A 13957-nucleotide genomic window follows, 5' to 3' on the forward strand; every position below is an offset into this window, starting at 1 on the left:
TTGATACATTACAAGCAAATTCTTGTTCAATGACAAAGCAAATTAACAACTCATTTCAAACTACCTAAATTTTCCACTGTCTTGTTCATAGAAAGAGCGGATAATTTGAGTTATCTTTATAAAGAAGCCCCCCTTCAGAACTTGCACAAAAAGTTAAATGGGTTAAAACATAGAGAGCCTTTCAGATTACGCAGGTAGTGAGACTGCCGATTTCAGACTCTGACCATAAAATTCCTGAAATATGATACAATTACTAACATAGGTCATCAAGTGAAACAGGAGATTACCATAGTACATACCTGGCCAATGGAACCTCAGTAGAAGCATCAGGCGCTAAAAAGCTAAGAGGTGGAAGACTTGCCAAATCTAATAAGATTATCCCTGTTGTGATGACGAACCAAGAGAGAACAAACTCTGTCTGACCTCGAGAGTTGTTGGATCAAGTTACTTGCTACTATGATCATCCGTAATTGTCTCTGATTATTGGCGTTTGCACACTTCAAATCCGTGCAAACAAGATGTAGCCAATAGCAAAAAGCCAAGAATAGAATATGGCAAAACAAAAGGCTGATGTTCATTAATAGTAAAAATTGTCTTCGATCCATAATATACAACAGATACCCGGTCTTGGTATTCAAATTCACTGATTTACAATATTTGTTTTCTTAGTTTTCAATCCAAATCCTAATGGAAACAAAGGATCATATGAATTTTTTCCCGCATCTAATGGCAGTTGGTTCACATTTTTAAACCAAGTCACTGGGAGCAGACCCTCAAATTCACAATCACCAAATAGAAGATCGGTTACTCCATTTCCTTCACTTCCAGGCAAGAAAGCAGCAATTAATCCATCCATCTTGTCTAGAAGCCATGGCTCTAAAACTAAAGGCCTCCCAGAAATCAAAATTACAAGGGTAGGAATCCTATCTGCAACTGCACTAATCAAGTCAGCACCATTAAATGGGATACTGAGCACTGAGTTGTCACCCCTGAACTCAGCATATGGAGCTTCACCCACAACTACGACAGCATAGCTGAAATCTTCTTTTTTTAAGGTGTCAGGTGATGGGAACTCGTCATAAACAACTTGAGTCCCATCCCCAACAGCACCTTTAATTGCATCCAAGATGGTAGTTCCTGCAATACAAACAGTGTTATCAGCATGCAATCATGTTTACATGCTATTGTCAATCATGAACAAGAGAAAAAATCAAACAGACATGTCGAGTAGCGGAGTAGGGTATATATACCTACAGGTTCGATTTCAACCAAAATCCAACACGAAGTTCCCCACTATTAAACACTTGTTTTTGGTCCAAGACTGACTCAGCCTCACCCCAATTAGGAAGGAGGTTTCCAATATTACCCCCACCCCCGCTAGATCCCTCTGGCATCTTTCCTTCACCCACAAAATTACTAGTTTGACAGAATAATTATTCCAAGAAAAACATACCAGTGGTTAATCTGCCACTACCTCCGTCCCAAGTTATAGTCCAGCCACCACACTGATATCCAAGATTATCAGCATGTGTTCCTGCAACAAGAACTTTTTTGGCATTTTTATCCAATGGAAGGAAAGGATTTTTTGGATCTTTTCCATTCTTCAAAAGTACCAAAGACCTGCGGACTGCTTCTCGTGCTAGGTCACGGTGCAACTGTCGCAGAACCAAGCAGTTAGGCAGTAAGCAAAAAATTTAAATAAATGCTAACTGGCGTGAATACCAGACAACATCAACCACTAACACTGGTGGATCTCTAGTCTAGTCTATGATGATATGATAGGTCCAACACTTCAAGTTTATAACTGATTCAACATCGCAAAAAGAAAGTAAACAAAATTTCAAACCTACCTTGCAACCAACAACATCTAGCAAAGACCTGTCGCTATATGGATGCTCAAAAAGCCCTGCAACAAACTTCACTCTCAAAATTCGTTCAACTGCATCATCAATCCTAGACAACGGTATCTCTTTCGATTCTACAAGATAGGTCAACTCCTGGAGATACTTTTCGTATTCAAAAGGAACCATTACCTGCATGCTTACTCTGTCAAGGATGGACCATAAACAAAAGAAAAGTTTAAGCCATACAAGTACAATTATTGTTCCTTACCATGTCTATTCCTGCATTAATAGCAGATGAAACGCAGAAACGATAGTCTGCACCTTTGGGTTTACAAATTCTGTCAATGCCCTCCCAATCTGAAATTATAAAGCCCTGATGCAAAATTTAAAATTGAATCTGTAGTTTCACAGTGGCTATATGATCAAAAAATTACAGTAAAAGAGGATAGATGATAAAGTGATAAACTGATCTCGCATTAACCAAAAATAATGCAAAACTGAGCAGGTAATGTTTGTAACACTGTACCCTCATTTCTAAACAATTTATATACACAGTATATATCATTAATGAAGGCAGTGAAGTATAGAAGTTATGTACTGCCATGTTAACGCGGCTTTAGCGGTTACTCTATAAGTTGTCATAACAGCTTATGTGTAGTGAGGCATAGAAGCTGTATACTGCTATGTTAAATGTCACTCAATAAGTCGTGTCATTACAAACGCTAATCCAGGAAATATACCTTAAACCCCAGCTTCTCTTTTAGAATCTCGGTGAGAAGAAAACGTTCTGCATGAAGATTTATTCCATTCCAACTAGAATAGGAGGCCATAACAGTACAAACTCCCTGAGCGATACAGTCCAGATAAGGTGCCATATGGATCCTCTCTAAATCTTCAAATGAAGTTATCGTATTCCCCTCATTTATACCTTTATGAGTTCCCCCATCACCAACGAAGTGTTTGGCACAAGCAATGACATTCTTTCTGGAACATTTAATAATGAATCCAATAAGTTGAAAGCATGATGTAACTTACTACAACAGGCTAGTTGAAGGGGAAGAAAAACAAATTTGTTGAAAATGGAATTTGTCCTTCACCTTCCAGCAACATAAGGATAACCGTTTGGGTGTCCTATTGGAGGGTTCCCCTGCAACCCTGATACAATAGAAGTCATCTTCCTCACAATTTCGGTGTCTTCACTGTAACTCTCATAACATCTTCCCCACCTCGGATCTTTGCAAACCTGTAAGGAGACACAATTTGTCTGTCCATCAATAAAGACAAAAGGTCCGAGCCATCAATCAGTGGCCTAAATACTCTTGATGTTGTGGGGTCATACCAACCCACTAGTTTGGACAATAGGACACATTGATACAAGTTACATTCCTACACACCAACACTTACAAATTTCAAATTCGTATTCATAGCATCCCAATAAGTCATACTCCCTCCTTCCTTCTATGTTCTTCCCATGTGATTTTGCGTAGTCACCAACGCCATACTTTGACTATCTATTTCTCCATTTATGTACTACATTTTTTGTCGAAAATATTGCTGAAAGATTTTTAAACATGAATGTTCTAGCTTCATTTATTAAACTTTTATAATTTTCAACGTAAAACTGGTCAAAGTTCCAAAATATGAAATGGGAAGTAGAAGGAAGGAGGGAGTATTAAACAACATAAGCAATCCACTATTAACTCTCTTCCAAGTACTCTATGAATTGAAAATGTCTCATCTAAACAACTGTCTCACTTACGCCTTGTTCTTTTGGACTAAACCTGTTCGAATTGAATTGAAATACTTAACAAAACTGTACTGTCGTGAACTAAAATAACACCCAAAAAAAAAGGCCTAAAACAACTACGAATAGTGTATGCATAACTTCAGCCAGACACTAACAACGACTAAAACGAAAATTACTCACAGCAACGCAAGGAGCAAACGCATAATGAACTCCACTTGCCCTAACCTCCAACGCAGTCGCGACACCAATTCTATAAGCCAAGTCCGCATCCCTACATCAAAATACCCAATAATTCACCCCTAACCACACTCCTAAAAACTGATTTTGCGAAAGCAATAAAAAGAAAACAAACCTAGTAGCACCAAGATTGACATTATGAGGAAAAATAGTAGCACCAAACACATTATTATTGCCATGGACCGCATCTGTACCATAAATAATCGGAATACCTAGCCTCGATTCCATCGCTAATTTCTGAAAACCGTCAATCATATCAGCCCAATCAGATGATAATGCACGCTCAAACGGAGTACTTCCTCCAGAATTCAGTACACTTCCTGAAAATTCGCCAACCAATTGAAATTCATCATTCGTAAATAGTACTCCCTCCAATCCTAAAATACCTCCATATTTAATACTCCCTCCGTCCCGGTCATTTGTTTACCTATTCCATTTTTGGGCGTCTTAGTCAATTGTTTACCTTTCTATTTTAGGAATGTCTTTGATGAGCATTTTGATCCTCCACGCTCAATTTGGTCCACTTGTCATCTAATAATTAGCCCCCTCCTGATCTTTGTGCCAAAACCAAAGGTAAACAAATGATCGGAACAGAGGGAGTACTTCATTATAGTTTACAAAAATAATGATACTCCTATTTTTGTTGAATTTATATCAAAAAATGATCACAGTATAATACATTCCATATTTGAGACTTCAATTATCTAAAACTCGTATTAATAATTAATAATACGGTTAAAGTGTCGTCTTGAAGACCGTGAAAAGTCAATTAAGAAGTTCATAAATCAATTGCGAGAGTATATTTCTAATCTACGACTTAAATCTCGTATAATTACGAAAGTAATAAGGTATTTCCGAGACGAAGGGAGTAAAAAGGAAGTACCGATGGCGAGGTTTTTGAGAGGGTGAGAAGAGGCGACGGTGCGTTCAATCTGAGTCATCTGAGCGAGTTTCTCTTGAAGAGTCATCCGAGATAAGAGATCCTTGACTCGGTCTTCGATCGGCGATTTAGGGTTTCTGTAGATACAAGGTTGATCATCAATGGCGTCCATGGCGGAGATATTTAGAGGAGAGAAGTGTAAAGTGTTGAAAGGTTGAAAAAATGGCGGGAGAAGGAATGTATGTTTGGTGGGAGTTTATTTATAGGTGGTAAGAGTATAGTGGTGGTAGTTACACTTGTGGTGGGTTGGTTAGTTGTTTGAGGCTCTAAGATGATAAGATTTTAAAAAGAAATAAAAAATTGTAATTTTGCACTACCAAATCCAGTTTTGTGTAATTGAGTAGTTATACTTGTGCCTACTCTCTTTTGAATTTTTTTTTTTTATTTGATAAGGAAAATAGGTTGATCCTCTAGGGTAGGACCAATTTATGTCATCCTTTTGAATGAGGGAGGTAAGTTGAAATCACCGGCTATCAAACCACATCGAACGAGTTGGACATGAATGTCCAATAGAAACCATGAAGTCAGCAACCTTGTTGGCTTCACGAAAGCAATGTTTAAATATCACTTCATCGGAAAAATGAAGGTATACTCTCTTTTGAATTGGAACTTTTTTTATGGTTATCATTCGAAAATGTATAAATTCTCATTTTAATTGGGTGATATTCCTCGTAAGTAAGACGGGAATAAAATGTGATAATTTTAATTATAAATTTTAATATAAAATTATCATTTTTTATTACTTTTTTTGTCATTGCTTGGGACGGACAGTATAAAATGGTGACATTATTCTCGTTTTAAGTTTTCTGTTTCTCTTTTTAAAAGAGTGTACTATGTTGCTGGTAATAATTGAACTCCAACCTCACGCTTGAAATAAGAGAGCTCTTGTAAGACAATTTAAAGGAAAACTAGTTGTTCAAAATGTGGAGTTGGTTACGTCATGGGTTTTGGTTATAGATATTAAAATTGTCTAAATTAATATCAAATCCAAGTTTATAAACATGTTTGGAGATCATGTGCAATTCAACTTTAAATTTCAATATCTCAAATATTTTGTAGATTCATGGTATTGAAATCGGAATCGGGCAGGTGGATTTAAGTCGGGTTGGAATATTTAAAGAGAGTTTTCATCAAATTCTCACACAAGCAAAAACCATTAAAACTTCATTCTTTTAGACTAAAACTCTTTCATTGAGTTGAACTTGGTAGAAATAATCTCACATATAAAGAGTAAATGTAAACAAAGCAAAACCAATATAATATACGAGGAAAATTTAAAAAGAATTAAATTAAATTAAACTAAACTAAAGTCAAGATACCACTCCCAGAAGAACCGTAGTTAATGTATTATACAACCGGTTGTATATACAACTTATTTAGTGTTGTGGAGCTTTGTTACAAAATTATCGAGTTATCATACAAAATTGTTGAGCTTAGCAGAATAATTATTAAGCTCAATAACTTCGTAAAATAACTCAATAACTTATAAAATAACTCAACAGCTTTGTGTGAAAGCTCGATAACTTTGACGCGGTTGTACATATATATTATACAACTAGTTGTAGGTAGAGTTGGCCATCAGCACGGGCTGACCCGGCCCCGGCCCGCCTTAGCCCGTTATTTTATGCAGCCTGGCCTAACCCGGCCCGACCCGACATTAGCCCGCTGTTAACCCTGGCCTGGCCCGGGTCCTGAAATTCCAGCCCGGCCCGGCCTTGGCCTGCCATTTTAGCAAAAATAAAAAATAAAAAATAAAATGGTAAGGCCCGCCAGCCCGGTCCGGCATTAGCCCGCCTTTGGTCCTGGCCCGGGTCAAGCATATCCCAGCCCGGCATGCCCAAACCCGTCCCTTCCACCTGGCTTGGCCCGGGTTTGACCAGGAGAGCCCGGCCCGAGTACAGGTCTAGTTGTAGGATAGTATTTGACTATTTGTAGAAGAACCGGACCGAAGTCTAAAGCATGAGGCTCGATTCATTTAGGCCTGGGCTTGATTCAAGCAGGCCTTGTAAACACAAATCAACCCGAAATCTGTACCCAGAAATTGAAGTCCACTTTTCCCAGTTAAACACTTCAGCTCTCACTCTCTTCTTCTGCTTCTTATCTATTGTTCTTCCCACTTTTAAATTCACTGCTGTCATAATACAACAATCATTCCCTAATGTTTACTGTTTGGAATTGTTAATTTTCTTATAAATTCAACTGGGTTGGATTATGTTTGCATGATTTAGGTAAAAATTATAACATGGGAAGTTTAACTACTACTACTCTCCATTGTAATGGTTTTTCTTCAACTTGTAAAAATCCAAGCTTTATTCCTCAGGTATATATACTCTTTGAACTTCCTGTAAATTTGTATTTTTGTTTAATCTTCAGAGTTGTATTAATAATGTTTGGATTTGGGCTTGTGGGGCGAACCTAGAAATTAAATTTTGGGGTAGCGAATTTTTCTCGCACTATTTTATATTTATGTTAAAGCCTGTAGTTAAGAATTTTATGGTAGCAAAAATCGATAATATTAACCATTATTTGGAGATTTGGGATAGCGAGTGCTACACTTTGCTACTAGCTAGGTTCCCAGGGTAATTTAGTAGAATTTACCTAGGACTCTAGAAGTAATGTTATGGTAAAAAAAATGACATTTGTACTGTCTGGTGTTATCTAGTACTCCCTTTGTCCTGGTCATTTGTTGTCATTTTCCATTTTTAGTGTCTTAGTCAATTGTTGTCCTTTCTATTTTAAGAATGAATTTGATGAGCAATTTGATCATTCACACTCAATTTGGTTCACTTGTCATTTAGTAATTAGCCGGTTGGCCCCCTCTTTCCTTGGTCTTTGTGCCAAAACCAAAGGTCAACAATTGAGTGGGACGGAGGGAGTATTAGTCGGAAGTTGGAACAAGGATTTGTAGTTAGGGGGCGAAATAGTGGAGTTAAACTCACTCCATTAAGTCTCTATTAGGACGGCAATATTTGTCTTAAAGATGAAAACAGGTCAAATATGCTCCCACTTGCATATATAGCCCAGGCATCCTTCTTGTCTCATCTACTATATTTGACCCCATTTTAAGTTTAAGACGGAAATTGCAAGCTTAAACAAGAATTTGTGAGTTGAATAAGCTGAACTGCTGAATCAAAATTTTCAAGTTTTCATTGATTAGAGGGAGGCAATCGCGTCTGCTAGCTCCTTAGTTCTGCCACTGGTTACAGACTTACAGCGATATATTATGCATGGTTGGTCTTGTGTAAGACGGTTGTATGGCATAGTAGTTATTATTACTCCCTCCCTCTCAATCATTTGTTTATCTTTGATTACAATACCCACTACAAAAAAAGGGTAAACAAATGATTGGGACGAAAGAAGTATCATTTATTGAAGGGTATAGCATAGGTTGTGGGCGTTATACGCTGTACGATTGTGTAATTTGGCTTCAGGTGCTTTTTAAATCTGTCAATATGTGTCCGTCTTTACTTGAAAGTAATAGGGACAACATCGTTCAGAATTGGTTATTATGCGCGTTTATGCACCTATTATGATATTAAAACCATGATTGAAGGTCAATGTACTCTATACTACGACAAATAGGAGGATGTTGCTAATGCCACCCTTCATATTTGATATTTGAGTACTTTATTTCCGACCAATGACTTATGAGAGTGTGAGACACTTGGCTAGTGTCAACGGAACAGAAAAGAAAACAGGACTGCTGGGTACAACTCTAACTGTTTCTATCGGTATCTTTAAAAGGGCTTGTCAGTGGCATAATCTAAGATAAACACGGTGTCTTCTAATTCGAGAAACAGCCTCTTTATAGTATTGCCTGCCATATAAATTTCTAATGTTACCTGAAAAACTGTTGTCCCCTGCAGAAGCGTATAGGATGTCTTGAACGGAGAAGAGGACCTAAAGTAGTTGCGTATTATGGGCTAAAAAAGCCTCCTTATAACCTAGTAAGTTACTTCAGGAAAGCTGATCGTCATGTGTAACTATTTACATTCTTTGCCTTCAATCTTGGTAACACTAATAAACTGAGAAATACTTTTAGAAGTTTTGCTGTGAGATAATCTTAATTACGGACTATCAATTTTGACTTGCTGGATAATTCGAAGCCTTATTCATTTGCGTAATTCCTTTGCCATTTTCTTCTCCCTCAGTCCCAAATTCCCAATGTCTGAAGTCCATTTTCTCGGCCATCTTTGCGTTTCTGTTTCCTTTACCCTCTTCTCCTTCTGAGCCAATAGTTTACGTTTATGTTTACGTTTTGTATGATGAGGAATTGTGAGAGTTCCGAGCACACGTGTATATGCTTACATAAACAATTGATCCAAAAGCAAGCGTAAATTCTATTCCCTGTTTATTGTAGGATGCATTGGAACCATATATGAGCAGAAAGGCACTCGAGTTACATTGGGGAGAGCATCATAAAGGCTACCTGGATGCTTTAAACAGACACCTAAGTAAGAGTGACATACTATATGGCTATACCATGGATGAGCTTGTTAAAGTGACATACAACTACGGAAACCCCTCACCCGAATTCAATGATGCTGCACAGGTTAGTTCTGATTTCTGAATACTCTCTGCAGCGAGACGTTGGTAACTAAAAAGTGCATAAGCTGCTCATTGTAGTTTAGATCTAGTTTCCCAATAGCCGACCTTTTAATAGTTGACACGATGCTGAGATTCCTACCATTGTTCGCACTGGCGGATCTATCTACAAGGACTCGGGGTCCCTGGACAGTAAACTTTTTTATTTAAGTTTAATCAAAGCTTGTGCTTAAAAAGTACAAGTAAAATTTATTTTGAATGGTAATAACTTACTATTTTTCTTTTCTATTTTATCGCATTTTGAGGTGTGCGTTCACCCTTGGACGGTTCTAAAGGATGATTCATGTCAGCCGACCCCAAATCATTCTGGGATTAAGGCTCTGATGTTGTTGTATAATAACTTACTATTTTTAACAGGACAACAGAAACAAAACTTTCTGGTCCGCCACTGTTTTTTTTTTTTTTTTTTTTTTTTTTTTTTTTTTGTGAAATTCTCCAATGAATCTCGGAACAAAGATAAGTAGTGGTGGTGGTACTGGAGATCAATACTAGATTACTAGTTTAGTCTCGCATAGAACACAGAAATGTTGAATTATTCGTGATATGTAATTTACAGGTTTGGAACCACGAATTTTTCTGGGACTCAATGCAACCAGGAGGCGGAGATTCACCAAAGCTTGGACTGCTTCTGCAGATTGAGAAAGATTTTGGTTCTTTCACAAATTTTAAAGAGAAGTTTACTGAGGCAGCCCTTACATTATTCGGTTCTGGCTGGGTTTGGCTTGTTTGTACGTCTTCTCACATTATTTTATCCGCTTTTTCTTTTTCGTGTCATTCACAATCAAGAACAAGCTTCAAAAATAAGTATACGCCAGTGATGATATTGTGATGCGATTTTGACTTTGGTTTTGTAGTGAAGAAGCACGAAAAGCGTCTACTGATAGTTAAAACATCAAATGCAATCACTCCCATTGTATGGGATGATATAGTAAGTCATTTTTCTGAAATATGTATACAATTGATTTACTGTAGTCAACTATCCTAGACTCGTAACTAACACCTGACTTGTATCTTTTCGGTGCAGCCCTTATTATGTTTAGATATGTGGGAGGTATGTTTTCAGTTTACTCTTTCCTCTTTTTTTCAGCAGGCTTAATTCATTAGATTGAATCGGCGTGATCTAAACTTGTCCGTGTCTTCAATCTTGCAGCATGCTTATTATTTGGATTACAAGGTACTAACATTCATTCTGCTCTCGTTTTTCCTCGCATAAAATTCACTGTTAATTCAATTAAAAAGCGTAAATGGTTCTTTTAACACTCGGGTATTTCTGTGAACAGAATGATAGAGCCAAGTATGTAAATGTATTCATGAACCACCTTGTATCATGGCATGCAGCCACTGCACGAATAGCTCGAGCTCAGTCGTTTGTTAACCTAGGCGAACCTAAAATTCCAGTTGCTTAAAAAGCTAATAGTAAGTGTCTTAATTTATTATTTATATTATATATCCGCCGTTTAAACCTTGTAAGGCATGTGTTTGATTTGCTTCTGTGCTATATTTATTTGCAGGGACACAGAAATGGCTTAAAAGGTTCATTTGACAAGAGTACGGGGTGGTTCGGCAAGTTAGACCTTTGCTCCTGCGAGTTCTCTCGGTTTTGCTCATTTGAGTAGCTCTGAGGTCGTTAAAGCCATGAAAATTGCTACGATTGACGTCTCGAGCCATGTCGTTCATGGAAAAGTAGAGGAATTATGGTTGTGATTTGTTTTGGTTTTAGAATAATGCACTTGAGTTATTAGCCATGGATTTCAATCATAAATCGATATACCGAGTTTTTTGGGTTCTTGACAATGCAGCAACTGTAACATAGAATAGAATCTATGTTAAAAAAAAAAAAAAAAAAAAAAAACATAGAATAGAATAGAATCTTACAGCACTCTCTAGCCGGTTTATTAGCCATGGATTTCAATCATAAACTGAAGCCCTTGGTAGCTCCTTCAATCTCTCCTTCAAATTAGACGTGTTATTATTACATCTATCAAGTGCCGAAACCCCAACATGACTAGCCGATAAACCGATGCCTTTCTCAGAATAAATTTGACTATATTTTACGAGTTATGCAACTTTAAAGTATTAATGATCGATAAACTAGTTTAGATCTGTGCGGTATTTATAAAGTTTTTATTTTTGTATTAGTTAAACATGCTAAATTAACACCCAAATAATTTTTCATATTCCACGTCATTATATTTTGAAATGAGAAAAAAAAATTGAACGATAAAATTATTCAAGAAAGTTGAATAAAATTGAACTGTAAAATAATAGTGATATCTCATTAATTATTCATTTTTTCTCTTTATTGTATTTTGTTTCGAGAAAAAAAATATTAAAATTTGAAATTAATTCAAGAGAATTGAGTAATGTGCTGAAATGTATTTTTTTTTTTAAAAAAAATGTATTTCTTAATACCACAAAGTTAATGATTGTAATTTATAAATTCTCTCAATTTTTTTTGTCCTGTAATCAAAACGATGTATAGTTTTGTTTATACATGGTATGAGTCAAATCATTCTCAAATAATGGTATCAATAAAAGATTTAATAGTATATAGTTTGTCTTTATTTATATTTTAATTAAAATATTAGTATAGTTTAGTTTTTATTGAAAATTATATAATTTGATGAAAAGATTAATTTTAATGAAAGTATTATATAGTGAAATACATTATATTTATTAATTTCCTTATTTAGCGAATACAATTAAATTATCAATAATTTCTTTATTTAAAAAGATGCTTTTTGGAGGGAAAATGTGTGAGTTTACCTATTCTTTTAGTATATAGGGGATTTATGAGTTATGCAAATTTAAAATTTCTAATTCTGAATAGAGGTAGCCCGAATGGAGCCGGACACCAATATTAGTATACATATATAACAATAAATATTGGTGTTGAAATGATGGACCATAATAATTAAGTAAATGTTCATATAACTCAGCAGTCGAGAAGAAACAACATACTCAAGCGGTCAAGCCTAAAGAATGAATCATAAATTAGTTGGCAAACTCATAAGCTCTGATATTCATGACACTGACTCAAACCCCGAAAAGTAAAGCTCACAAAATCTGAACCAACCCGGACCGTATGAAACCTAACCTTATAAAACTTGAGAATCGAGAGAGCCAAAACCGACCCAAGCTCAAACCGACAACCCAAATTACGTTATTTATCATCCCAACTCAAAACCAACCCCAACTGATCTGCGACTCGATTTTAATTCAACCCGAGTCTATTGACCCACCGCCTCTAAAGAGTACGAGGCCAATTAAAAAAGCGCATTTTCCTGTTTTAAATAAAAGCAAAATACCAACTTAACCTCATAATATACCATAACATTATCCCTGTTAAACTCCTGCAATAGCGGTGATACACACTATCATTTTTGTTCTTGATAGTGATTGTGTGAGTAAGGAAATGATTTTAATAGATAAATTCTACACCGATTTTATTGTTCCTAAATTGAGTGAATTTCAAAAGAAATTAATTGTGAGAGTAGGTTCAATTACAATTTACGCAGCAGATGTATCGGGTAATAACTACAGCCTCAGTGCCCGAGAAAGAAGGTATGGTAAAAATAAATTAAAGCCAACAATGGGGCGCGGGTGGAGGAATTCGTTGTTGAGAATGAGGTAGATGGAGATTGTTTGATTTTGTTGGTATGGCGAAATGATGGAAGCCTCACTCTCAAGGTTGTTGTCGATGGTCAACCGGAGAATTGTTGTGAACTACTCCGTACCCTTGATCTCTGTTTTCATGTTCCTCGTCGCCCGAGGACAACAAGAAAAAAAGTATAATATTTGATTATGGTTGTGGATTAATTATTTGATTATGGTTGAGGATTAAGATTGTGGTTAATTGTGGATTACTTTCTTAAAGTTTAATTTTTTGGGTTAAATATTTGATTATGATTGTGAATTAATTACTGGGTTGATTATTACATTATGATTGTGGATTAATTTATGGGTTAGTTATTTGATTACAATTATTTTCGTGGCGTTAGTCATAGTTGTCGTGGCAATATTTTCGTGGCGTTAGTCATAGTTATCGTGGCAATAGGTCAGCCTAATTTATGGGTTAATTAGTTGGTTATTATTGTGGGTTAATTATTTCATTATGATTGTGGCTTAATTTTCCGGGTTAATTATTTGATTGTGATTGTGAGTTAATTTTCTAGGTTAATTATTTGATTCTAATTGTGGGTAAATTCAGTGGGTTAAGATTGTGGGTTAATTTTTTTATTTTTGTGGTTTGTTTGATTGTGGGTCCTTCCTAAATATTTGATTTTTTTGGCCCCAGGACTCATCGAGTTCAACCTTTGAGAAGAATATATACTACTCTTTCTTCTTGGGCTTTATTTATTTTCGCAGGTTAAAATATTATTGTGAGTTATTTTCTTGGTTATAATATTGTGGGTTATCGTTGTTGTTGTTGTTGTTGTTGTTGTTGTTGTTGTTGTTGTTGTTGTTGTTGTTGTGGTGGTGGTAGCGGCGGCGGCGATAGTAGTAGTAGTGTTAGGTTCATATACCTATTATTAGACTCCTCTAATAGTTAACTAATTAACTTCTTAATTATTTGTTCTTTAG

General features: G+C 36.1%; 2 protein-coding genes across 2 annotated transcripts; one reads left to right on the forward strand and one right to left on the reverse strand.

Moving 5' to 3' along the window:
* Positions 1-552: 552 nt before the first annotated feature.
* Positions 553-4944, reverse strand: LOC141637559 (uncharacterized). Its single transcript, XM_074447058.1, has 9 exons — positions 4712-4944; positions 3944-4148; positions 3772-3862; positions 2942-3087; positions 2585-2828; positions 2113-2217; positions 1851-2033; positions 1454-1655; positions 553-1137 (listed from the first exon to the last, which is right to left on the reverse strand). Exons 1-9 carry the CDS (start codon positions 4878-4880, stop codon positions 641-643), a joined length of 1842 nt encoding a protein of 613 aa, XP_074303159.1. The 5' UTR covers positions 4881-4944; the 3' UTR covers positions 553-640.
* Positions 4945-6904: 1960 nt separating this feature from the next.
* On the forward strand, positions 6905-11190 carry LOC141637560 (superoxide dismutase [Fe] 3, chloroplastic-like). The gene is made up of 9 exons (XM_074447060.1): positions 6905-7088; positions 8635-8715; positions 9129-9320; positions 9930-10101; positions 10228-10301; positions 10398-10424; positions 10524-10547; positions 10654-10789; positions 10885-11190. Exons 1-8 carry the CDS (start codon positions 7011-7013, stop codon positions 10777-10779), a joined length of 774 nt encoding a protein of 257 aa, XP_074303161.1. The 5' UTR covers positions 6905-7010; the 3' UTR covers positions 10780-10789; positions 10885-11190.
* Positions 11191-13957: the final 2767 nt, after the last annotated feature.

The sequence above is a fragment of the Silene latifolia genome, unplaced genomic scaffold, assembly GCF_048544455.1.
Source record: "Silene latifolia isolate original U9 population unplaced genomic scaffold, ASM4854445v1 scaffold_119, whole genome shotgun sequence".
Classification (NCBI taxonomy): Eukaryota; Viridiplantae; Streptophyta; class Magnoliopsida; order Caryophyllales; family Caryophyllaceae; genus Silene; species Silene latifolia.